The following is a 26,658-nucleotide window of genomic DNA, read 5'->3' on the forward strand; positions in this document are numbered from 1 at the left end:
GTGTTATATGTGATAAGTTAATTTTTATATGTGCTATGTATGATATGTTTAATGTGGGCCGGAAGGCATTATGATATGGGCCGAAAGGCGAATATGTCATGGGCCGGAAGGCATTGTAGTGTGGACCGAAGGGTTGGCGTGGGTAGGACCGGAAGGTTTACCCAGTAGGGACGGAAGTCCCCTGAGACACATGGACCGGAAGGTCAGGGCCTGGAAAGGCGTATGTGCGTAAGTTGTATTTTGGGGAACTCACTAAGCGATTATGCTTACAGTTTTTGTGTATGTGTTTCAGGTACTAGCGAAGACCATGGGAAGGCGCCGGCGTGATCTGTACACACTGATAGATGATTTATGATCTTGGGATTCATATGATTTGTATTATGATATGACACGTTGAATGTTTATGCCTTGTTTTGGACGAAAATACTTCCTTTTGAAATGAAAAAAATTTGTTTAGAAATTGCCGTTGTTACAATTCAGACGATCATAGTAACTTTCAAGAGTTTCAACATCCTTTTGTCTGAATTCCTTCAGTTCAACAAGACATTGCTTCACAGAGTTGATCTCCGTCTTTTTGCTACCTTGATACTTCTCTTTCAGAGTGATCCAGATCTCCTTGGCTATTTTACAACTACGGATGTAATTGTAAACCACAGGAGGTAGAGCACCTCTTAGTTCCCTCATGCATCTCTTTTCATTTTTCTTCAGACGGTTTTGTTGTTCAGCAACTTCAGCAGAAGTAGTAGATGGTCCAATTGATTGAACATTAGCAGGAGCTTGAACTGTTTCATTGATACAATTCCAAAGTTCTTCATCAATTCCATTTAAGTAATCCTCCATCCTATCAGCCCATTGATCATAGTATTCATGGATTAACATCGGAATTTTGGTTGAAGAACCGAGTAAGTGAGAGAAGGAAGTCATGGTATTCATATTGAAGTTCGCCATTGATGAACACGAGAATTTCAAAAAGCTTGAAAAACTGATGAATTTGAGAATAGATCAAATGAAATGACCACAAATTGCTAATCGATCACTTGACTAAACAATTCAAAGGCAGAATCGGTTCAAATCTGAAGATCAAAAGTGATTTTCAAAACCAAAATGTGCGGAAAATTTTGAGTAAAGTTACTACTCAAAAAGCAAATGATTCTAACACAAAAATCAGATAGATGCAGTTTGAATCCAGCTCTGATGCCAATTGAAGAGAATTGTTATCGAGATTATGAAAGCAATTATGATTGAATGATTGAAAAGTAAGAACACAACGAGTAAATATTAATCAGATCTTATATTGATGAAGACTGATTACAATGCTTTAAGCAGAAAGAATACTCGAGTTCAAAATTTCTCTCTACTTCTAACCTCAGTCCCTATTTATAGGAAACCTGAGTGTACAAAAAATATACTAAGTCTATTACAATACACTTCGCATAAAACTGTGACTTAGTAAAATAACTTATATGCGAAACCCAAAAGGAAACAACCACTTCAACTTTTACAATACACAGACTCTACAATAATTATTGTGAATCCGTTCTTTTGCTTCATATAGTTGTTCATTCGTGCTTGTCTAGCTGTGCTTTAGTCTTTGGTCACCACTTGTCTGTTATATACTTGATTTTTCATCATGCCAAAACACAAGAATCCAAAGCCAAAGGAACCATTGGAATCCAAATAGGGTTCCACCACCTTTGTGCATATTTTTCTTGAGCACCGTGACCGCTACCTTCACCTAAAGGACCGTGAATAGTCTCAACAACAGTTTGTAGATATTCCCACTCTCCAAGAACTAGGAGTTTATGATGGTGTCTTTAGGTTGTTTAGCAATATCACATGGGAGAGTCTTCTCACTTTGGCACCAATGGAATCATATAAAAACACAACCATTGAATTCTTACAATCTTTGGAATTCAATGACAATGTCAAAAGTCTCTCATTTCGTCTCATGCAATTGCAATTTTTTCTGAGTCTAAACGATCTTAGTGGGATTGTTAGGATTTCTACATACAATACTTATGGTCCCAAATTCAGATACATGCGAGAGAAAAATACCCCTCTCAATACCCAAGCTAAAGCCTTTTAGAAGGAAATCACAGGACTTGATGTGTATGAGGCTCGATCTGCCAAAGCATCCCAAATCATTCATCCAATCTTAAGGGTGGCTCTCTGAATTATTGCTAATATTTTCTTCCCCCAAGAAGACGTTAGCAAACTCGGTAAGATGGAGCTAGAAATTCGTTGGTGCATGCTCACCGACTTGAAGAGACCATATTTTGGCGCCTTTCTTGCTTCCAAACTTCTCAAGGACCCCACTAGCGATTCCGACCCTATTCACTATTGCGGGATTATCACTTATCTTTCCACCCGCCTTACTTGTCCCGAGATTTTTGAGATCAACTGCTCGAATCTTTAGAAAATCATACAAGGCTCCAATACCATCACATCTAATGTCCTTGTAGCCTCGTCTTTCTTCCCTAGTGAAAGTGATGGTAGTCTCACATGGTTGGTGCAGGGTGAGCCCCATTTCCGAGTTCTTGCTGGGGACTTCAGTTCCCTCTAGCTCCAACAGGACATCCCTCAAACTCGGTGGTGTCTACCAAAGAATACTTCTGCAAATTCCATTCCACATGCCCCCGAGCCCATCCCGAGATCTCCTGAGCGGCTGGTCGTCGACCATGAAGACGACACTTGTGCTAATATCCCTTCCTCATGCCCACTCCACTCCTCTCATTGCAGGGGGGTCCATTTCTTTTGCCCAAGTAGAGACCGCACGTTAGGGATGAGATTTAGAACAGGAAAATCAAACTGGAATCGGACCGGAACCAAAACCGTTAGAACCAGAATATAAACAACCGGTTCCGATTTCGGGTTTAAAAATTGGCTTTATCCGGGTTCCGGGTAATCCGGGTTTGGGTCCATCAGGTCCGGGTAAACCGGGTCTAAAAACCGGAACCGGTGTTAGGAACCGGAACCACTTTTAGGTCCGGAACTGGTTTTTGTGAAACGTTTAAAACATGCATATCTCATTCGTTTCAACTCCGATTGACATGCGGTTTTTTCCAACAAGTAGTTTAGAGCTTGTACATGATTTTAGACAATAAATTTGCTATTTTTAGTTTTATATTCATTGACTTATAGTCCCCCAAAGTCCAAATATCAAATCTGAAAGTTTTTAGTTTTTCATTTTTTTTGTATTATGGGAAAGTTTTAAAACATGCATATCTTTCTGTACCAACTTAGAATAACAATCATGGACAAATCCTATTACCCATCCCGTTGTTTACCATTGTACATATACATCTGAATGTTCTAAATATCTGATCTGTGCTATAATTCCATCATAGGTACAATTTCATAAAAAAAAAGTTATAAATGTACAATAGATAGATGAGATGATGATCTATATATTCTTTAAAAATCAAATTATGATACCTTTTTATACAGTCCTTTCACATACATCTTTCCATGCCATTTTTTTTTCAAATACGATTCATACTTGACAATAGCTTCAGTGAAATCACCCACCGAATCTGTACCTCATTAAAAAAACAGTAAAAATCTCAAACCCAAAATCTAGTAATTTCACAGACCCATATGTATTGATGAAAGCAACAGGAATATTAAATAAAGCAATGAAATAAGAATGGAACATAACTATGTAAAACCTATTTACACTGAACGAAAAAGTAGAAAAAAATTATAACAGAAAAAATGTGCTTCAATCGATCTCAATCATACTTTCTCTAACCATTCACCGATGCCATCAAAAGCAACAATTGCAAAGAGTGTTAAATGACTTTTAAATAAACTCATGTAATACAGGAGTCTCACACCTGATGTTTAATAAATAAAATGGTCCCACCACCTAATGTCTCACCCTCCCCGTATATTATCTCTAACCCCTTTTAATCCCCAAGACTACAATGTATTCAACCCCTTCAACTTCAAAACCACTGGTAGGCCTAGGGCTTAACTTCAAAGATTTGCAGGGTTGAAGTATTCGAAGATGTCTTTCCAGACTATATCTATCTTCTCTCTACAATCACTTCAAAGATTTACAGGTTCGAAGCTCTGTAATCTTCTATTGCAATCGGAATTGAAGTCAACACTACATAATCGATTGCTGTTTTTATTGAAATCGAAACCGAAGTCGGACCTCACGAGTGCACTAGGGGTTGGAATCTCTCTCTCTCTCTCTCTCTCTCTCTCTCTCTCTCGCTCGCTCGCTCTCTCCGATTGTCCATAAAATACATTCTTAGCTTGGTGGATCTCCGATTTCATTTTTTTCTTTTCTGAATAAGTGAGGAAAACTTGGAAATCATTTTTTTGTATTTTGGTTTGAAATCATTTTTTTAGTCTAATTCATCGTGTAAGATTGAAGAGAGGGTTAATGGTGTCGGGTTGAAGATGTCGATGATGTTTTTTTTTCTACAATTGGAAATCAATAGAGATTTTTCTAGGTTATAATGGCAAGGAGAAGTCAAAGAAGAACTTGATTATGGTGATTGTTATGGTCTCCAGATGTAAACAAGTTGTGGCCATCAAACGTAAACAAGTTGCGCCAATAATGCAGATGGTGGGTGATAGTGGAAGAGTAGAGGGGAAGAAGAGGGGGCTGAGGGCATAGACAAACCACCAGTACCACTGCTCGATATCATATTGGAAAACGACAGTGTTTCGACTTCCCTATATCGACTTAGATCTCCGCGACTGGCATTTTGATATTGCAGGGGCTAGGGTGTTTATCGGATTTGAGAAAGAGGGAAATGAGATGAGAGAAACTTGATGGTGGTGTGCTCACTAAAGTTGAGAAAGGGAGATAAGAGAGTGTTCTTGGTTCACCGAAAACATCCAAGGCAATGAAACAACCATTTTGCATGTTTGTCGATAATAATCAATTCCGACTAGACCAGTTGTTGGGGGATGAATGGATGTGGGTTGGAGGCATAATCAATGTAGGTTAGTTGTAAAGAGGATGTAGGTTAAAGAAAATGTTTTTTTTTTAAATTATTATTATTTTTTAATTTTTTAATATATAAATCATAAATTTAATTATAAAATAAATATATAAATCATAAATTTAATTATAAAAGAAATTAAGGGCACAATAATTTTTTATGTCAAACATAGACGTTAGACTCAACAAATTTGGTATTTAAGGATTTCACATGTGGAAAATCCGACTTAGGGACTAAACGCATAAAAACACAATAACACAAGGACCATTCCTATAATTTATTCAAAAAGAATAAAAAGTAAAAACACACTATTTCTGAAAGAAAAAAAACCGCTTGTTTGATGTTAAGATGTACGAAACCCATTCCTAAGAGCATTGAGTGTGGGCAATGGTATGTTACACCAAATTGGTGCCATCTCATCCATAACACCAATGGGTAAATGATGTTCTAGATGTTATATCATGTTAAGAGGTAGAGAAAGAAAATAGAGAAAATTATTTGATTAATTGATGAAGGAGATAGTCAATCATCATTCTTGTTTTATCTCGTCCTCGTTACCACAAGATCCACCATAACGAGCTTCAACGAGTTGGGGGCGGTGTTCCCCCATCATGACGCCGTTAAGGCATGCCACATCAGCCTGTTGCTTCTCGTTTTTGGCCCATACCGCATGCTCTAACAAAACAATATCTTAATTCTTAAAGATTACGGATTCTAATGACGCAATATATTTGTTGTTTCTAATGGCTTGTTTGATGAATCTTGCTGCCAATTATTTCTAGATTCTAACATATAACCAATCAATCAAAAGATGCAACCAATGCTACAAAAAGATGATCCCAATGACTCAACCTCAATCTCCTCAACTTTCCTTTATATACCAAACCAACCCTCTTCCCTCATTTCCCACTAAAACTTTCATCTCAAACCAATGGGCGAACCCATCAATTCTTTCCCCTCAGGCCTCCTACCAGACGAGACCTCGCCGGAGTGGCTAAACAAAGGTGACAACGCATGGCAGCTCACCGCGGCTGCCATGGTGGGTCTTCAAAGCGTCCCCGGCCTAGTGATCCTCTACGGCAGCATGGTGAAGAAAAAATGGGCGGTGAACTCAGCTTTCATGGCGTTATACGCCTTTGCTTCCGTTTTATTATGTTGGGTCATGTGGGCACACCAACTCTCCTTTGGCGACAAATTTACAGGCATCATGGGCAAACCTAATGTCGCTGTGACCCAAAAGTATCTACTCGAAAAACAATACGATAAAATGATTCCGGTAGCTGATTATGTGTTTTATCAGTTTGCATTTGCAGCCATAACTGTTATATTACTCGGTGGTTCATTGTTAGGGCGGATGAACTTCTACGCTTGGATGCTTTTTGTGCCTTTATGGCTCACTTTCTCATACACCGTAGGTGCTTACACGATCTGGGACAAAGGGTTTCTTTCCCGACATATTATTGACTTCTCCGGTGGTTATGTTATTCATTTGTCATCTGGAGTTGCTGGTTTCACTGCCGCTTATTGGGTTAGTTTTCATATTTGCGTACGAAAGAGTTGAAAACAAACATCTTGATGAGATATATATATGTATATATAAAGTGATATTGTAGGTGGGGCCTCGGAATCCAAGTGATAGGGAGCATTTTCCACCGAACAACATAATCCACATGATGGCCGGAGCTGGGTTTCTTTGGATGGGTTGGAGCGGATTCAACGGCGGATCACCACTGGCGGCGAATGAAATCACCGCCCTTGCGGTTCTAAACACCCATCTTTGCACCGCTACCAGCCTCTTGGTTTGGATGTTCTTCGACTTGATCTTCCACTCCAAAAGCTCGGTGATTGGCGGAGTTCAAGGCATGATGACTGGTCTTGTGTGCATCACTCCGGCTGCAGGTTAGATCGATCGATCTAGCTCTCCTATTTTTCCAAATTCAGATAGTGTTTATATAACACTAAAAACGATAAAATGTATGTAGGAGTTGTTGATACTTGGGCAGCGATGTTTATGGGAGTGTTAGCTGGATCAGTGCCATGGTACACCATGATGATTCTACATAAAAAATCGGCATTTTTTCAACGTGTTGATGATACTTTAGGGGTGTTTCATACGCATGCAGTTGCGGGTGTTTTGGGAGGTTTATCTTCGGGGATGTTTGCTAAACCGAACCTTATACGAAAGTTCTACAAAACAGAGCATTCAGAGTCGCAACAAGGTCCGGGGTTGTTATACAGCATAGTCAATGCTAATGAGGTTGTTTATGCGAAGGATGGATTCAAGCAAATGGGGTACCAGATCCTCGGAGCATTGTTTATTGCTGCGTGGAACGTTGTTGTAACGAGTCTTATATGTATATTTGTTAGTCGAATAGTTGACTTGAAGATGCATGAAGATGATTTGGATATTGGAGATGATGCGATTCATGGTGAAGAAGCTTATGCGTTGTGGGGAGATGGTCAAAGGCATCCGCCGTTACGTTCACTTACGCCTAAATTTCCTGCATTTTTTCGACGGGTATAATTAAACTAGAAATTTAAGGTTTTTCACAAGAAATTTAAGGTTTTTCAGTGTACACATGCAATGGTGCTTTGATGATGTATTATTTCTTATGATATTGTATGTTAACATGTTTGTTAGGGTTATTTGTATTCACACATTAATAAATGAAACTCCAATCATCGAGTCAAAACAAAATTGCGGTTTTTAATATATGGAAACTTTCTATATGCTTTTAGCTAGAATTCTAGGAAGATTCTACTAAAGAAAAAAAAAAAAGTTTCACAAGGGTTTCTACGGGAGAATACTTGTTTGAAAGCAAAAACAATATTATTGCCACTTCAACTACGTTATTTTTATATTATATTAATATGAAAACACATTTATAATATCGTTTTTAATATTTTATAGAAATTCTCAATCCATATCTATAAATACATATCCAACTACAACACTTAATAAATAGTTTACGAAAACCTTTTTATATTACAATGCCACGGTCAACTCATGTCTTATTTGAAATTGGGGAGCACAACTTTTGGTTTCTGTATTCGGTGGGCAGCCAGCCCAATGGATTTCACCCAGCGATTGCGACTGATGATCAGTGATCAGTATAATGACTATAATCTACAAATTGTTCAACTATATCCTTATTAATTAGAGCAGTTTTATACATTTTAATATTTTTATTAAATTTAAATATCAAGTTAGTCGCTCTTAGAAAAATCTAAACAATATTAATAAATGTATCTAAGATGTGCCTCTTGCCCAAAAAGTCTAAACAATGCTTTTGCTTATTACTATAAAAATAAAACGAAATGATATTTAATAGAGTATAACTATATTTTATTCTAATACAAACTTACCCACATATCACATGAACGGTAGCAACGTATTTATTCCTTGAATATTATTTAAACACATTTTTTTGTTATAAATAAACAAGGCTTATATTTATATTAAGTTTGTATAATACATATTAGTTTCAAGTAAAAAATAAATGCAAAATAAAATATTAAGGTCTTATAAAAATTAATGGTGAAAACATAATTTGAACATTATGTCCCGATTTAAAATATTATTAGTATTTGGTCATTTGTTGAGACGAGATGTAGTTTGCCCTTTCATTTGAATATTACTGTGTAATATAGTAGCAATATATTTTTTGATTAATTTGTTTCATTTATTTTGAATATTACTATATTTTTTATTATTTCATTTATGTTATTCTTTGGTCATATGTAATCATTGTATAATGAAAAAAAGTGTTTTACTTAGGCCGTTTGATACGTAAGTATTAATATATTCTAATAAATAAAGATCTATTTTGCCACATGTCAATCTTTCATTAGTTTTGACACTTGTCATTTTGTAGTATTTTTAAAATAAATAATATCCACATGTCAATTTTTGGGTTTTTTTTAATTTTAAAAATTAAAAAATCATATATTATATATGTAAAGTATTAATTGTAATAAATGTTATAGTAAATTGCAATAAATATGTTTTTATTTTTATTTTTTCTATTTTAAATATTTATTTTAAAGATATTAAAGGTTTACATTTTAATTTTTATTACTTTTGAATCAAACCATGAGTTTCACACCTAGTTCAACATTATACAAATTATCTGAACAATCTTTTATTTCCTATAACAGTTATAAATTATATATCAAAACTATTTTTCAATCAACATAATAAAGACTTTACATAAATTATAAATCATTTAGAAAATATAGTATGTATCAAATGTGTAAGATAATTGTTGTATTTTATAGAACAAGTCTTTCACTAACAAACCTAATCTTTTTTATTGTTTTAAATCAACATAACATAACTTTAAAATACGTTTTGCATATATAATGATTAAGTATGTACAAAAAATAGGACAACTCAAATAATTGTATTTTACACGTTTTTCTTAGTTTGTCATAACAAACAAACATGAAGGACTAAACTGTAATTAGCTAAAAAAGGAAACCGACATGAGACATGTTGAAGAACCCACTCCCGTTGACGATTTCATTTTCGAATTACAGCTTGGAGTTGAACAATGGGCGCATATAAACAACACCGATTTCCTTTAGATGTTGATCTTTCAAAAATCAGAATTCGCTATCAATTTGTGCTCTTTAATCTCCTACAATGGCGTCGAAAGGGAGATTCTACCCTCGAGGTTCTTCTCGAAAATCGTCATCGTCAACGCTCCTCTTTTCAGTACTCACAATCTGTTCATTCTTTGTTTTAATCCTTCTTGCATATGTAACTCTTTCGATTCCGAAAACTCCATCTGATTCTCCGAAAGCTCATGAAGTCAATTCCATCGTTCATGATTCTTCTACTATTGAAAGGTCAGTTGAATTTTGTTAGAATTTGCTGCTGTCATCTGATTTGATTATAGATTTGAAGGAAATTTTTGATTTTGGTGAATGTAGGAGGGAGGACATCGAGGAAAGAGCTGATCAATGGGTTGAAGTGATTTCATGGGAGCCTAGAGCTGTTATTTATCATAATTTCTTGGTTAGTACCTTTTGATTATGTCAATGCATATCTCAATTTCATTATCATTCCAGTTTGAAAAGTCATGTTATCAACTAATTCTTCTTACATAACCAGAAATTAAGTAATTTATGTTTGCAATTCCCGAATCAAAAAGTTGGAATGCATTCTGAAATACTAATCCTGTACAAGAAGCTTGAGTGCTGTTAAGCATTATTTGTGAAGAAGCTGAAACTAGTCCCCTTAAATTAGGGGTTACATTATAAGACCGAATTATAACGGATTTTCTTCATTGATTCAAAAAGACGCATGCATTAGCCCATTTATTGATTATTTAACTAGCAAAAAGGTGTTCATATTGACATATTGAAAGCCTTAGGTTGTGTCATGTATAGTTCTTTATGAAATCTAACCAAAAGAAAGTTGATTTCACATTATTTGAAATGTTGGTGATTTTTTAATGTCATCAGTCGTTTTATGTAATTGGAATTAATAGAGTGCCAAATAGGGAGTCAAACTATGATATTATTAGAACTCTCTTTTGGTTATACATGATCTTGCTTACTTCATAGAATTTTGACATCCTTTTATAAGCAAACATGGTTTGAGATTTGAATTTCTATGCTGAATTCTAGTCCTCATTAACACACTAGTAAGATATCTTAAATCATTTACATATTCTCCAAACTAATTGTTTTTTTTTTTTTGAAAATTTTGACTATAGTCCCAGGATGAATGCAATCATCTAATTAATCTTGCTACACCTCATATGGAAAAGTCAACTGTTGTTGATAACGAAACGGGCAAGAGTAAAGACAGCAGGTCTGTATTTTCTTCATTTTCACTGTTGTTATTATTTTTAGGGATATTGACATAAAAACCCTCGAGTTCTTTAAAAAAATAGGGTTTTACCTTAACATCACTTTTTGGTGAGAAAAAACTTGAATTTTGCAAGTTATCAAATAAAATTCGCAAGAAAACCCTCAAGTTTACAAACTTTTTACGTTTTTACTCTAAGTATTTTTTTTTTTCATATGATACCCTAAGTATTTTTTTTCATGTTATAGGTATTCGTAATAATATGATTTTTATTATGTATAAATACTTTTTTTAGATGAATAAATACATATTTTGAGGTTTGTTACATTTTTTAGAAGTATAAATACATTTTTAAAATATTAATATGTTTTTTTAGAAATGTACATACATATTTTACGTTTGCAGAACTATAGACACATTTTTTAGAAATATATGTTAGAAATTTGGGATATAGAAAGGCTTGAAGATTCTGAGAATTGTGAAATCATTTTCAGATTAAAGTATTTGGGTGGTACTCCCAATCTTTAATCGGATAAGATTCAGAATATGAGAGCAAGAACAGAGAATGTGATTGTTATAATTTTCAAGTGTACTAGAAAATGAGACCAAAAACCGATTTATAATCTCTGTCTGAAAACTGTTATATGACAGTTTCAAACCGTCATAAAACTACCAAAACTGACATACAAAACGGGTATTTGGATAAGGGTCAAACCAAGGGTCAATTATTTAAAAAACCGAATTTCTGATGCATTTTTAATATAGCAACATAACCAAGGTCATAAAAGCTACAAGCTAGGGGCTATGCCCCTTAGACCTCACCAGGGGCTGCCATCCCTTGGACCCGCTCCCAGGGGCGCTTCCCCCGGACCCCCGTTCGTTTAGGGGCTTCGCCCTAAATGACAGTGTATTTTTAAACTTGATCAAATTTAAACAAGTGTGCACTCCACACCTCCCTTACTTGTTTAATATTTGTAAAGATCATTTTTGGTCAACAAATTAATCTTATTACACTTAAATAACATTGATGATAACAAATCACCAACAATATACATACATATTTTATGTTTGCAGAACTATAGATACATTTTTTAGAAGTATAAATTATATTTTTATGTTTTTAGGAGTATAATTACATTTTTTTATTAATATAAATACATTTTTTCCATATAAACACATTTGTTTTGATTGATATACTTTAAAATACGTAAAAATACATATTTATACTTCTAAAAAATATATTAACATTTCTAAAAAATGTATTTATACTTCTAAAAAAACGTAAGCGTACGCATTTATACTTCTAAAAATGTATCTATACTTCTAAATACGTATTTTTACTTCCAAAAGCATATTTTACGTTTTAAACCATATAAATAGCATTTAAAAAAATATAATTACGATGTTTAATTAAATATTTTTTTTGTGTAAAAATACGTTTTTATACATGAACATATATAATATCAAGAAAAAAAATATTTAGGTTAAAAACTTAAAAAATTTGTAAACGTAAGGGTTTTCATGCAAATTTTATTTCAAGGTAACTTGTAAACATGTAATAGCAGATACCAAGGGCAAAAGTAGAATAAAAAAGACAAAATTGCAAAAATGGTCCTTGTGGTTTTCAAAATTATGTGATTTTGGTCCAAAAATGTTTGGTGGTGCATCATTCGTCCAATTTTGGATACCTTGTGTGTTTTTGGTCCAAAAATGTTAATTTTAACAAGATGGCTGTTAACTTTTTTAAAATGACAATTTTAACCTCAGAGACCATTTCTGCAACCAAACTACAAGGGCTATTTATGCATCTCTTCTTTTTAATTTTATTCAATTATTATATATTAATTTTTTTAATTAATTCTTTTTTTTTTAATTTCTTTTTATTGGATTACTTTTTTTATTGTATTATTATATATTAATAAACTTATTTTTAATATATAATATTTTATATATTAACAAATATTACTTTATTAGATTATTATTTTCATTTGATTAATTATTTTTTAATTTCCTTTTTAAGGGATTAATTCTTTTTTATTGGATGATTATATATTAATAAATATTATTTTTAATGTATAATATTTATATATTAATAAATATTACTTTATTGGATTATTAATTTATTTTAGTTTCTTTTTTATTGGATTAACTCTTTTAGTTTCTTTTAGTTAATTAAATGATTTGATGTTAATTAAACGATATTTATTAATATATAAATGAAATTAAAAAAATTAATAATCCAATAAGGTAATATTTATTAATATATTAATGTTATAGATTAAAAATAATATTTATTTATATATAATAATCCAATAAAAAAGAAATTAAAAAAGAATTATTTAAAAGAAATTAATAATCCAATTAAATAATATTTATTAATATATAATACTCCAATGAAAAGAAATAATTAAAAGAATTAATGTATAATAATTCAATAAAATTAAAAAGAAGAGATGCAGAAGTGGTCCTTATAGTTTGGTTGCAGAAATGATCCTTGAAGGTAAAATTCTCATTTTAAAAAAGTCAACAGCCAAACTTTAAAAGTCAACGTTTTTTGGACAAAAATTGGACCACTGATGCACCACCAAACATTTTTGGACCAAAACCACATAATTTTGACAACCACAGGGACCATTTTTGCAATTTTGTCAAAAAAAAACTTGCAAAATTCCGGTTTAAAAAACTTAAGGGTTTATATGTTATAATATCCCTTATTTTTATTACTTTGTACTATTATTAATTTCTTATCCCCCTACAACTATGTTCTCATTTAGGGTGCGTACAAGTTCCGGAACATTTCTAGCCCGAGGACTCGATGAAACAGTCACCACCATTGAAAAAAGAATTGCAGATTTTACCTTTTTGCCCTTAGGTATGCACACACCTTTGTATTATCATACAACAATTCACATATGTACATACATGTTCACTCAATTTTTCACAAACTAATCCACTTTCTATGTAACAGAAAATGGTGAAGGACTTCAAGTTTTACATTATGAAGTTGGCCAGAAATATGAACCTCACTATGACTACTTTCTTGATCAGTTTAATGCAAAAAATGGTGGTCAACGAATGGCTACAGTTCTCATGTACCTGTAAGTGATTACCTAAATTTATGAAATATAAATAACACAAAAAAAAATTTCAAAATTGGTCCCTATGGTTTACAAAAAGTCACACGTTCAGTCCCTGTCTTTTGTTTGATGTGGATGGTATATGTGGTTTCAATTCTTGCGTGGGTGATCTTTGACACATGTAAATTGACATTTATACCCTTTTTAATTTATTTTAGACTTTATTTATGTGGAACAACAGGGATCTTCTGCATAAAAAAAAGATATGTACCGAATGCGTGACTTTTTGTAAACCACAGGGACCAATCATGAAATTTTGTCTATTTTTAGTTATTGTGAGGACCTCCACAAGGACCATTGGCGTAAAAAAAAAGATGGGGACCGAAAGCGTGACTTTTTGTAAACCACAGACCAATTTTAATTGTGTGGATCAACCACACACGAAATTAAACTACAGGGACCATTCACGTAAAAATGATAGGGACTGAAAGCGCGATTTTTTGTAAACCACAAGACCAATTGTGAAATTTTGTCAACCATGCTAGAAATTGAAACCAGAGAGACCATTCGAGTAAAACAAAAAAGATAGGGACCGAATGTATGACTTTTTGTAAAGCATAGGGACTAATCGTGAAACTTTGACTACTTTTAATTATTATTTACAGGTCAGATGTTGAAGAAGGAGGAGAGACGGTTTTCCCTGCTGCAAAAGGCAACATTAGTGCGGTGTCATGGTGGAATGAACTGTCTGAATGTGGGAAAGAAGGGTTATCTGTTAAGCCAAAAATGGGGGATGCTTTGCTTTTTTGGAGCATGAGACCCGATGCATCTCTAGATTCTTCAAGTTTGCATGGTTAGTAAATCTTGAATTTCAATTTAAATTTTGGTGCATAATTTGTTAAAGGTCTTTAATGTTTGTTTGTTACATAGGTGGATGTCCTGTTATTAAGGGGAACAAATGGTCGTCTACAAAATGGATTCATGTTGAGGAGTATATGGTTTAATTTTGGTTCGGTTTGTTAGTAGCAATACTCGAATTTATAACAATGCTGGTTTGCAGAATGTTAATAGAATCTATAAAAGGAATCGAATATAAGGGAATTGTAATTTGGTTAGTTGGATATGAAATTGAATTGAATTTTATTTATAACTAATGCTTATGTTTTTTTTTTTTTTTTTTTTTTTTCTTTTGTATGTATATGCTAGGCCATTGGCCCTTTGGTGCTCAAGCTTGGTTAGTGAAATGTTTGAGCTCAGCTCAAGCTCGACTCTTTTATTTAGCAAAAACGAAAAAACAAACAAAAGCTAGGCCCACATTCATTTTGTAAAATTTTAGACTTTTAAACAATATAAGAAATTTCTTTCCATTTTCTAAAAAAAATAGGAACCTGCTTTGAATTTAAAGAATGCAATATTCACCATAAACCTATCGTGGTTATAAGGTATAGTCACCACCTCATTATTCTACATCAGTTTGTCACGTTAACACAACATTATTTTTCACTGCAAACTAGTTCACACCACTTCCTAGGGTGTGCCGGGTGTGATCATCACTTTCTAGCACACTAAATATATTAATTTATTTAATACAAATATTATTTACTAAAATAAATATAAATATAAGATTAATTAAAATTAAAAACATTTTATTAGTTAATAAAAATTATAATTATATAATAAAAATAGTAAAAAATGCATCTACTCGTCATTATGTTGGTTGTTTAAATGTTCCATCAAATCATGGTGAATGTTATGCATATCTTAGCTGTTGAATTTATATTAATCTTGGTAAACATTGTTGGTACATGAAGGGGTGGAAGTCGATCTTCAACGGTATACATATAAATGATTTGATATTTATCTTCTAGTATCATATTATGTAATATGATCAAGTGTACATTTTGTCCTTTGTTTTTGTCACGGATCCCATGCTCGTGGCAACTTTTAAACTATATGCCAAACGACTCTTAAGAACTCCAAATACGTAGTCCACATCTTTTTTGCCGATTCTTGCGCCATCTTGAAAATATTTCATTTTCATCTTCAGAAAACGTAAAAGATTTGATTATTGCAGAACACTATGGATATATCCCATCAACACTTAGGTGAATTTTATGCGGTTCATGAAGAGCATCGAGATCTTCGTTGGACCAAACAACACCAAAAAAAATGCATGCCAAATTCATATAACGAATGACGTCGCTGCTTATAGTATATTGTCGGGACTCCATGATCACCTTACGTTTATTGACATCCCCAGGAATTTGGTGTATGTTTACCCACTCTCCATGCATATATTCAATGCTTCAAAGAATTCCAAGGAAGCCATGTTCAACATCATGCATTGCATATAATTGTATATGTACATGTGTGTGTGTATATAGGATTTTTAACACAATGTACACCCAAAACATTTCACTATTTATTTGTAAAACACATCGATGTACACATATATTAACAATCAAGCACAATTAGTTATCAACATGATCACATCAAAGAATAAAATACAATTATTTGAGTCGGGTATAACAACTTCTCTTCTATAACTCCTCGCTTCCTAATGTATTCACCTGGAATGTGTGCAATAACAGAAAGGGTAAGCTACAAAGAGATTAGTGAGTAATCCTTAACAACAAAGTACATAATAGTCATCACATCAATTATATGAACGAGTCAGCATGAACTCAATTAAAGATTTCTAAAGCCTTTCACATAACTCACGATATATTTCTGAAAAATATCATCACATGGATACTCTAGTCACTAGGTGTATAATTACTTAATATATATTTATCAATCAAAGTTCACAACCAAACATGGTTCATGGCTACCAAAGACACCATTTCGAGTTATAGTTCTCAGTAATGAAATTACAGCTACTCTACTCAGGCTATCATTACAATCGTTACAAGGTAGTTGTTAAGTGACCTCAATTCTCTTGTTACTAGATATCACTAGAAACTCGTTATGTGATGTATTTTACTCAATAACTCTAAACAGCTATACACAATCTCGACTTTATGCTCTCAACACATAGAAAAGTTATACTCAACTCACTACAATATAGCTATACCATACTTGTTCAAAAGGCATTGCCATAAAGTACTCGTTATGTGGTTTACCATACTCACAATCTCTACTTACTGGGTATTATCACAAGAAGCTCGTTATGTGACTCACAATATTCTTTCTCTATACTCATTGTCTTTCTTTCTCCACCTTTCTCCAAAAAAAAATTTCTCTCTCTCTCTCTCTCTCTCTCTCTCTCTCCCTCTCTTTCTCTCTTTTCTATATTCTTTCTTTTTCTCTGTCGCTTTCTCTCTTTCTCTATACTTATTCACTTTCTCTCTATGTACTATCTATCTATATCTCTCTCTTTTTTTTTTCTCTCTCTCTCTCTCTCTCTATCTATCTATCTATCTATCTATCTATCTTTTTTCTCACACTCTCTATTTCTCTATTTCTACTCTCTTTTATATATCTCTCTCATTCTCCTTAACTTCCCCCTAGATGCTTTGGATCTATGTTTTCTCTAATATAGATGCAAACATCCAAAATTCCAAAACATCATCCTAACTAGCATATAATGGAGTAACTATACTACAAAAATCTAGTTAGATGACATACCTTTTAGTGTAGTTGAAACCTTGAAGCTTTAAGAGCCTAGCACCAATAGTGTGAATGCCTCAAGTGGAACCACAAATCACCACCAACAAATGGAAGAACTTGAGAAGAGATAATATGCACTCAAAATCGGCTAGCACTCATAAAAGAACTCTAGGTGTCAATTTCATGAACCAAAGGGCTTCTTATATAATGTGGCTACATTAGGGTTACACCATGCAAACCCTAATGTGTATGACTTTCCACATTCCTCATGCTCCATGGGTTTTAACCTCCATGGAGTATCCATGGGTCACCACATGGGTTTAGCCCAACATAAGGAATCATTGATCATTAGACCACTTTATAAGAATGAATGATTTACATAATAAATCCCTATATATTTAATTAGTCTCTTTTGATCACAAAATTAATTCCAAATTAATTCTTGATCAATACTAATTAAATAATATGATTTCATAATAATATATTAGAACTTATAATATATTAATAAATCATAATTATCTTTTTCTCAAAAGTCCATCCTTCAAATTGTTCCGGTGAAGTGCAACCCAAATGGACCATGCTACTCTCGGGTCAAGTACATACCAAATATAGTTATGGACTTAGACACCTTATCAAACAGTCTCCCACTTGGATAAGTCTAATAACTATATTTGTAAGTATAACTTTAGGATCCGACTAGCAATCATGGCTCTTAAATGCCTTTGTCAATCTTAGACGTACAATTTTAGATAAGTGATCACAGAATCCTCTGTTCTCAAGATATCAGCCAGACAAACACATGGAACACAGTCAATCTTATTGTACAACAGTTTGTTTCCCGATTTCTGATTTGTTTGACATAGAACTTAATCAAACACATCAATTTAGTTCTGACTGGTCCCGACACATAAGTCAAAACATAATCATCGAGGGGCCCAAGATATCGCTTTTAATCCTCCAAGGACTAAAAGGAATAGATAAACTTCGACAGTATATGCTTGTACTAACTATTTATTAAATCAACACAACAACACATTTTATAACATCGAGTTATCGATGTGTTTTCGTACTATCAATGTACGATCAACTCATAATCAACAAATCATATATCTAGGTTTGAAGATTATATGATATTATCGTCTCACGATCACTCGAGATAAATTCCATGAAGTGATATAAGTGAGCGTGGGTTGAATCCAATACTTAGACCTTATGAGCACTCATGAATGTCATAGAAATGTCTAACCATTTCTGACAATCTACAAGCCAAATTCATGATAGTATTAATTCAATACCTACTTCCAAAGTATGATCAACTATGGATGGTTTGAATAATCCAATTATTCTGGAAGTCAAAACATGCAAAATGAAACAATAGTAAACAATTGACATGAGACAGTACCATACTAGTAAATAAAAAGCACCTTTTATTTAAGCATCAAATGTCAGTTACAGTCTATCTATTACAAGTTTCAAAAGCTATCTAATCATTAAAACTAATATCATCCCTCAGCCCAATGTGCCTAGCATGCTGTAAATGCTTAACCCTACTCAGTCCCTTCATGAGGGGATCTATCGGGTTCTCATCTGATGATACCCTCTTTTCCACGAGGAGTCCTTCTTCTATCTTGTGTCTTATGAAGTGATATTTCCGATCAATTTGTCTGGATCTGCCATGATCCCTTGGTACCTTGTCCAAGGCAACCGCACTATCGCTGCCACATAAAATCTCCACAGGCTCCTTTATAGCTAGTACGACTCCAAGGTCTTCGATGAAGTTCTTCAGCCATATCGCCTCCTTTTTCGCTTCGCTTGCTGCTATGTACTCTAATTCGCACGTTGAATCAGCTATAGTCTCCTGTTTGGAACTTTTCCAAGTAATTGCTCCTCCATTCAGGGTAAACACCCAACCCGACTGAGAGCAGAAATTATCACTTTCGGTTTGAAAACTGGCGTCAGTATACCCCACCACTCTCAAGTCATCACTCCCACTAAGTGTAAGGACCCAATCGTTAGTCGTCCACAGGTACTTGAGAATGTTTTTCACCGCAGTCCAATGAGCCTTGCCAGGATTCCCTTGATATTTGTTGACCATGCTCAAAGCAAATGCCACATCAGGGCGAGTACAAGTCATAGCATACGTGATCAAGCCAACAGTGGAAGCATATGGCAATCGACTTATCTTAGCTATTTTAGCCTCGGACACTAAGCCTTGCTCAGTCTGGCATTGTGATGGATCGGTAAGTCACCTTTCTTGGAATTATGCATGTTGAACCTCTTTAACACTTTGTCCAAGTAGGTACTTTGACTAAGTCCAATTAGTCTCTTACTACTGTCTCTCAATATCCTTATCCCTAGAATATAGGCAGCTTCTCTAAGGTCCTTCATAACGAAACACTTCCCAAGCCAGGATTTCACCTCCTGCAAGGTTGGGATGTCATTTCCTATGAGTAGTATGGCATCCACATACAGTACCAAAAAGCTAACTATACCCCCACTAGCTCTAACATATACACATGACTCATCCTCACTTCTCAAAAAAGCCAAACTCTTTGACTTTCTCATCGAAACAAAGATTCCATCTGTGAGATGCTTGTTTCAATCCATAAATGGATTTCTCAAGTTTACACACTCTATTAGGGTACTTTGCATCGACAAAACTCTCTGGCCGACTCATGTAAACATCCTCAGCCAACTTTCCATTAAGGAAATCGATTTTGATATCCATTTGCCATATTTCATAGTCATGAAATGTAGCTATGGCTAGCATAACCCTAATAGACTTAATCTTCGCTACTGGCGAGAAGGTCTTATCATAGTCAACTCCCGGAGTTTGAGTAAAGCCCTTCACGACCAGTCGCGCCTTATAAGTGTGTACTTTCCCATCCATGTCGGTCTTCTTTATGAAGATCCATTTTCACCCGACTGTCTTACGACCTGGTACATTGTCAACCAAGTTCCAAACTTGATTGTCATATATGGATAGAATCTCGCCGTCCATCGCCTCTTTCCATTTAGCAGACTCGGGGCCTGCAATGGCTTCCTTGTAGTTGTTAGGTTCGTCCAGATTTACCATTGTGCTATCACTGATAAATGTATCACCTTCTACAGTAATATGGAAATCATAAAACTCAGGTGGAACTCTAACTCTACCGGAACGCCTCAGAGGTACAAACTCGTCAATTGGTTCAACAGGAGTTTCCTGCTCAGGTTTATCGCCAGTGTTTGAGATTCCTTCACCACTTGACTCTTGAATTTCTTCAAGGTCAATTTGCCTCCCACTGTCTTCTTAGCCTATGAGTTCTCCTCGTAAAAGACTCATCTCCTCACAACGAAGACAACATTGTCACTCGGTCTGTAGAAGAGATAACCAAAGGATTTCTGTGGGTAGTCGATGAAAATACACCGCTCACTCCGAGGTTCGAGCTTGTTGTGAGTCTCACGCTTCATAAAAGCCTCGCAACCCTAAACCTAGATGCGTGCTAAAGAGGGAGCCTTCCCTGTCCACATCTCGTGAGGTGTTTTGGCAACCTTTTTAGTTGGGACTCGATTAAGGATATGGGCGGCGGTCTCCAAGGCATACCGCCAGAATAAGATTGGTAACGAAGCTCGACTCATCATGGAACGAACCATGTCCAACAAGGGTCGGTTGCGCCTCTCAACCACACCATTAAGCTGTGGTGTCCTAAGTGGCATCAACTATGAAACAATTCCACACTCCTTAAGATAGTCTAGGAACTCGGTACTAAGATACTCACCACCCCGATCGGATCGGATCATCTGTATCTTCCTGCCTAACTGATTCTCCACTTCCTGTTTAAACTCTTTGAATCTCTTAAAGGGTTTTGACTTATTCTTGATTAAGTAGATATAGCGATATCTGCTGTAATCGTCAGTAAAAGTCACATAGAAGCGGTTAGCATCCCTTGTGGCGGTTATGAAGGTCCCACACACATCGGTGTGTATGAGATCCAACAAACCCTCACCCCTTTCACAAGAACCAGCGAAAGGTGACTTAGTCATTTTTCCAATCAAACAAGACTCGCAAGTGTCATCTGACCTTACGTCGAATGACTCCAAAACTCCAGCCTTCTGGAGTTGGCCTATGCGCTTCTTGTTGACATGTCCAAGACGACAATGCCACAAGGATACCTTATCCAAATCATTAGAAGAATCAATATGCAACACATTATTTCCTAAGTTGTCTACAACCATCATAGTTTCATATACACCATTACAAGGTAATGCTCTAAAATAAAAAAAAAAACACCATTATAATAAGCATTTATTGCACCATTTTCATTATCAAACGAAAATGTGAAACCTTGTTTGTATAAACCATGAAAGGAAATAATAATTTTCACCATATCAGACGAGTAGCAACAATTTTTCAAATCTATTTCTAACCCACTACTAAGCAATAAAGAGTAAACTCCAATCTTGGTGATAGGTGGAACCTTCCTATTCCCCATGATCAAGTTTATTTTCCCGTGCTCCACATCCTTACTTTTCTTTAGGCCCTGCATATCAGAAAAAATGTGAAATTCACAACCTGTTTCAAGCACCCAAGAGTTAGTATATGTTGAGTTTTTAGATAGAATAGTATAAATACTTGCATGGGTGGGTTTAAGCTTCCCATCCTTGACATCCTGCAAGTACTTGGGGCAGCTTCGCTTCCAGTGCCCTTTTTCATGGCAATAGAAACACTCTGCTTCTTTTGGGATGGTCGAAGGAGTAGCAGAACCTCATTTGGTTCCACTTGAAGAGGATTCATCAAGAGAATTTCCCTTGCGGATCTTGGTAGGAGCCTTCCTCCTCTTCCCTTTACCTTGCCCATTTGCCAGAACAGAGGAATTAGCTGTAGGAGTGGTTATAGTAGATTTACCTTGAGACTACTTTCAACAGTCCTCAAAAGGCCCTGAAACTTGCTCAGAGTGACTTCCTACTTGTTCATATGATAATTCATGCGGAACTGATCATAACATGGAGGTAAGGAGTGTGGAATAATATCTATAGCCAGCTCCTCATCAAAGTTCACATTGTATTTGAGCAGACAGTCCACAAAACTTTGCATTTTCTGCAAGTGGCCCGTGATGGGTTCACCATCCTTCATCTTTTTTGTAATCATGGAGCAGATGATTTCATACTGCTCTTGACGAGCACTCTGATGGTATCTCTCAATCAGGTCCTGGTGCATCTCAAAAGAGTAGAAGTCCTAATAGGACTTTTGGAGTTCAGGAGACATGGTGGCAAGCATGATACAAGCTACCTTGGTGGTATCTTTCTCATGTGCCCTGAAATCAGCAATCTCCTGAGGAGTAGCAGCAGACTCATCGATTTCCTTAATCTCCTTGTCAAGGACATATTCCTTGTCCACATAGAGATCGACCATCCTGATGTTCCTAATCCAATCATTGAAATTAGTCCCATCAAAGATGACTCTCCCACAAAGGTTCATGAAAGAGAAAGAGCCGGTAAGGTTTGAGCCAGAAGCAGTGTTAGAAGACATCTGAAAAGAAAGAAAGACAAAGTTTAGATTAGATAAAGAGTCCTTAATACAACACCTAAAATGAAATATTAAGGCTAGGGCCCAACACAATATTTTATAATTTGGAAGAGGGATGCCGTAATCCAACTTGAAAAATATTTGAAGGTAGGTAAATGACATTTTACCAATTTCCACCATGAAAACGAAATGTGTTAATTAAGTTTTAATTCGACAGAAATTCCTAGATCCTTTGAGATTCATTGAACAATTCAATGGCATGTTTAAATCTCGATTATGCCCTTCAGGTTTGTGACTAGGATACCGAGGATCACAAACATTGTGTGAATAACCATGCAAATGTACTTGGTACTCTTAATGTCAATTATCACCTTAATCAATGTGTCGGTTAACCACACACGCTCCATTGACCTTATGATAAATATTAAGCTACCCTTTGCCACCCTTACTAGTCCAAGTTAATGTGCCGGTTAACCACACATGCTCCATCAACGACTTGGTAAGGTGCAAAGTGTAATTTCATGGATTAGCATCAATTTCACATTTTCCTAAAGTAACTGAGATTAGGAATTTATAAAAGGTTTAGTTACTTTATTACTGTCATTATACTTTTAATGAGAATTATAGTCTTTGTCCTACCCGTTCGGCTAACGACCCTCCACCAGTCAAGGAAGCGGTGGGTGAGAGTGGACACCCATTAAACCACCATTTTATAGGCAGTAACCTTATACCCCCCTTATAGATCGGCTTCGTGAATGAAGCCTACTAATGGTAAAACCGACTTGTCCTATATATATATATATATATATATATATATATATTAAACCTATAATACTATAATAGTATAAGGGTTGAATTTTAAATTTTAAAATTCTAAGGTTTAGAATTAAAGTTTCATTTAGTGAGACTTTACAAATTCCAAAACTTGAGGGCAAGTTTCGAAACTTGTTAAAACTCTTCAAGTTCATAACATATGAGTTTAATGACATCTTTAATAGAAAAACATTTCATGTTCCATAACATCCATAACTTGAGGACAAGTTATGGAGTCCATTAAAAACATTTAAAACATTATCTAACTAACACAATAATCAAACAATTCATAGAAGATTCAGTGAACCTCATATGAACAAGACAATTCAAATCAAAACAAATTTCATGTAAGTAGCCTAACCGTGTAAACTAATACAAAACATGAAACTTTTGACAATTATCTTTTAAATTGGATTAACATGATCATTACCACATCAAAAACATGTTTATAAGTTCAAAAACAGTTTAGGGTAATGATCCTAGTCCAATTCCAGCCTTAAAACTCGAAAATCTACACTTTGGAGCTCCAACTCGTCGAGTGTAGGAACCAACTCGATGAGATGGTCAGAATTGTGAAGGGACTTAGCGAGTTCCCCAGTGGACTCGGCAAGTCCACTATACAAAAAGCTGAAATTCTATTTTTAAAGCATTTCCAAGGAAGTAGCATCAAGTATATTGGAAAACAATCCTAGACTCTGATACCACTGATGAGTTTTGAGCATTCTAACACTCCTATGGTGTACATGCAACCCTAGATGCTTTGGATCTATGTTTTCTCTAATATACATGCAAACTTTCAAAATTCCAAAACATCATCCTAACTAGCATACAATGGAGTAACTATAATACAAAATCTAGTTAGATGACATACCTTTTAGTGTAATTGAAACCTTGAAGCTTTAAGAGCCTAGCACCAATAGTTTGAATGCCTCAAGTGGAACCACAAATCACCACCAACAAATGGAACAACTTAAGAGGAGATAATATGCACTCAAAATCAGCTAGCACTCATACAAGAACTCTAGGTGCTGATTTCATGAACCAAAGGGCTTCTTATATAGTGTGGCTACAATAGGGTTACACCATGCAAAACCTAATGTGCATGACTTTCCACATTCCTCATGCTCCATGATTTTTAACCTCCATGGAGTATCCATGGGTCATCACATGAGTTTAGCCTGACATAAGGAATCATGGATAATTAGCCCACTTTATAAGAATGAATGATTTACACAATCAATCCCTATATGTTTAATTAGTCTCTTTTGTTCATAAAATTAATTCCAAATTAATTCTTGATCAATACTAATTAAATATATGATTTCATATTAATATATTAGAACTCATAATATATTAATAAATCATAATTATCCTCTTCTCAAAAGTCCATCCTTCAAATTGTTCCGGTGAAGTGCAACCCAAATGGACCATGCTACTCTCAGGTCAAGTACATACCAAATATAGTTATGGACTTAGACACCTTATCCAACACTTCACTTACACGACATGGAGTGTATGTTTCTAGATGATGAGTACAGGGAAAGTCAGAGTCCTTTCCCGATAAGGATTCACCTCAATTTACGACGTGAAGTGTAATTTCACGACGTGGAGTGTAAAATCACGAAAACTATATATATCCTTGGTACTTACGATTTTGGGATTTCTTCTAGAGATTTGGAGGTTTGAGAAGATGAATTCTGAAGCCAATTAAGCCAGAGAAGTCATGTTTTAGCACCCAAGGAAGAAGAAGAAGTTGAAGATCATAACTTTCACTTTTAAGTTGGTACAACTGACTATGTTTTTAATCATTGAATTTGTGTATTTGAATTCAACCATGAGTAGTTGAATCTAGCTACTTCTATTTAGCTAGATGAAGCTTCAATTCATGGTTTGGTTTATTAGTTATGGATCTTACTAGTTGGTTAAAAGCTTGTGTTTGATTGTTAATACCTAGCATGCTAATATTTGATACTCAAATTGCTTGAATTTATGTTTTGTGTAGCTTAGTGAATATTAAATTACATGAACTTGACACCTAGTAATTTAGTGACCATTAAATTAATAGAGCTAGGATCAAAGCAATCTTAGATAAGTAATTAAAGTTATTAAATTTGGCTGTGCTGGAAAACATAGTTTATGACCATACTTGTGTTTGTTTAATCAATCTTACATAGCTCCTTTCATAATTCATAGTTGATTCTATGTTAAATTATGTGCAACTATACATAGCTCTACATGAATTAGTTAAACATTAGTATATTTGGACTTAAATTACTAATAATATAATAAACAGTAACAAATGTGAATTATCCATAATTAGTAGCTAACCATTAAGGAGAAGTGGATTCAAACTAAACAAAAGTGTTTTTAGTCATTGATTGAATTTGATAGATGTGTGAATAAGTTTGTCTGAACTTGAAAAATCGGATAAAAACCCAATTAACGTTTGCTTTTATTAGATTAATCTTTACTAGTTAAATTAGTTAATTAAAATCGTTCCCTGTGATCGATACCCGACTGTTTGTACTATTTGTGAAAAGGTACATTGCCTTTAGTCGAATAGCTAGTTAGATAGTAGGTAAAATTAGGTGTAGTAATATTTCGACATCAATTTTTTTGGCGCCGTTGCCGGGGAATGACTATTTAGTTTAAAATTTATTTGCTTTAGGTTAATAGATCCTTTTGGTGGGGTAAAACCTACAAAAAGTTAATTTTGAGCATTAGTTTTTTTTAAGAACCGAAGTCACGGCGTGGGCCTGAAGCTCACGATGTAAATTCGGTTATTTCACGTTTGTTTTTGTTTTTTGTTTATGCTTAGGATTTCTGCGACATCATGACGTGGTATAATTAGCCATGATGCGGTGAACGTTCATC

The 26,658-nt window shown here is 34.6% G+C and overlaps 2 protein-coding genes across 2 annotated transcripts; both read left to right on the forward strand.

The window, feature by feature from the left end:
• Positions 1–5,878: 5,878 nt before the first annotated feature.
• LOC111915429 (ammonium transporter 2 member 3) lies at positions 5,879–7,546 on the forward strand. The gene is made up of 3 exons (XM_023911086.2): positions 5,879–6,489; positions 6,575–6,860; positions 6,944–7,546. The coding sequence occupies exons 1-3, from the start codon at positions 5,893–5,895 to the stop codon at positions 7,483–7,485; spliced, it is 1,425 nt and encodes a 474-aa protein (XP_023766854.1). The 5' UTR covers positions 5,879–5,892; the 3' UTR covers positions 7,486–7,546.
• Positions 7,547–9,506: 1,960 nt separating this feature from the next.
• LOC111915462 (probable prolyl 4-hydroxylase 10) lies at positions 9,507–15,010 on the forward strand. Its single transcript, XM_023911124.3, has 7 exons — positions 9,507–9,812; positions 9,897–9,981; positions 10,685–10,782; positions 13,554–13,651; positions 13,748–13,877; positions 14,522–14,709; positions 14,787–15,010. Exons 1-7 carry the CDS (start codon positions 9,607–9,609, stop codon positions 14,858–14,860), a joined length of 879 nt encoding a protein of 292 aa, XP_023766892.1. The 5' UTR covers positions 9,507–9,606; the 3' UTR covers positions 14,861–15,010.
• The last annotated feature ends 11,648 nt before the right edge of the window (positions 15,011–26,658 follow it).

Source organism: Lactuca sativa, chromosome 3 (genome assembly GCF_002870075.4).
Source record: "Lactuca sativa cultivar Salinas chromosome 3, Lsat_Salinas_v11, whole genome shotgun sequence".
Taxonomy (NCBI): Eukaryota; Viridiplantae; Streptophyta; class Magnoliopsida; order Asterales; family Asteraceae; genus Lactuca; species Lactuca sativa.

Bases quoted from the DNA above. Each gene is read 5' to 3' on its own strand.
- LOC111915429 (XM_023911086.2), top strand. From the start codon at position 5,893: ATGGGCGAACCCATCAATTCTTTCCCCTCAGGCCTCCTACCAGACGAG. The intron at 6,490-6,574 runs GTTAGTTTTCAT...GTGATATTGTAG, and splicing joins GTTTCACTGCCGCTTATTGG to GTGGGGCCTCGGAATCCAAG. The intron at 6,861-6,943 runs GTTAGATCGATC...AAATGTATGTAG, and splicing joins GTGCATCACTCCGGCTGCAG to GAGTTGTTGATACTTGGGCA.
- LOC111915462 (XM_023911124.3), top strand. From the start codon at position 9,607: ATGGCGTCGAAAGGGAGATTCTACCCTCGAGGTTCTTCTCGAAAATCG. The intron at 9,982-10,684 runs GTTAGTACCTTT...TTTTGACTATAG, and splicing joins TTATTTATCATAATTTCTTG to TCCCAGGATGAATGCAATCA. The intron at 10,783-13,553 runs GTCTGTATTTTC...GTTCTCATTTAG, and splicing joins GGCAAGAGTAAAGACAGCAG to GGTGCGTACAAGTTCCGGAA.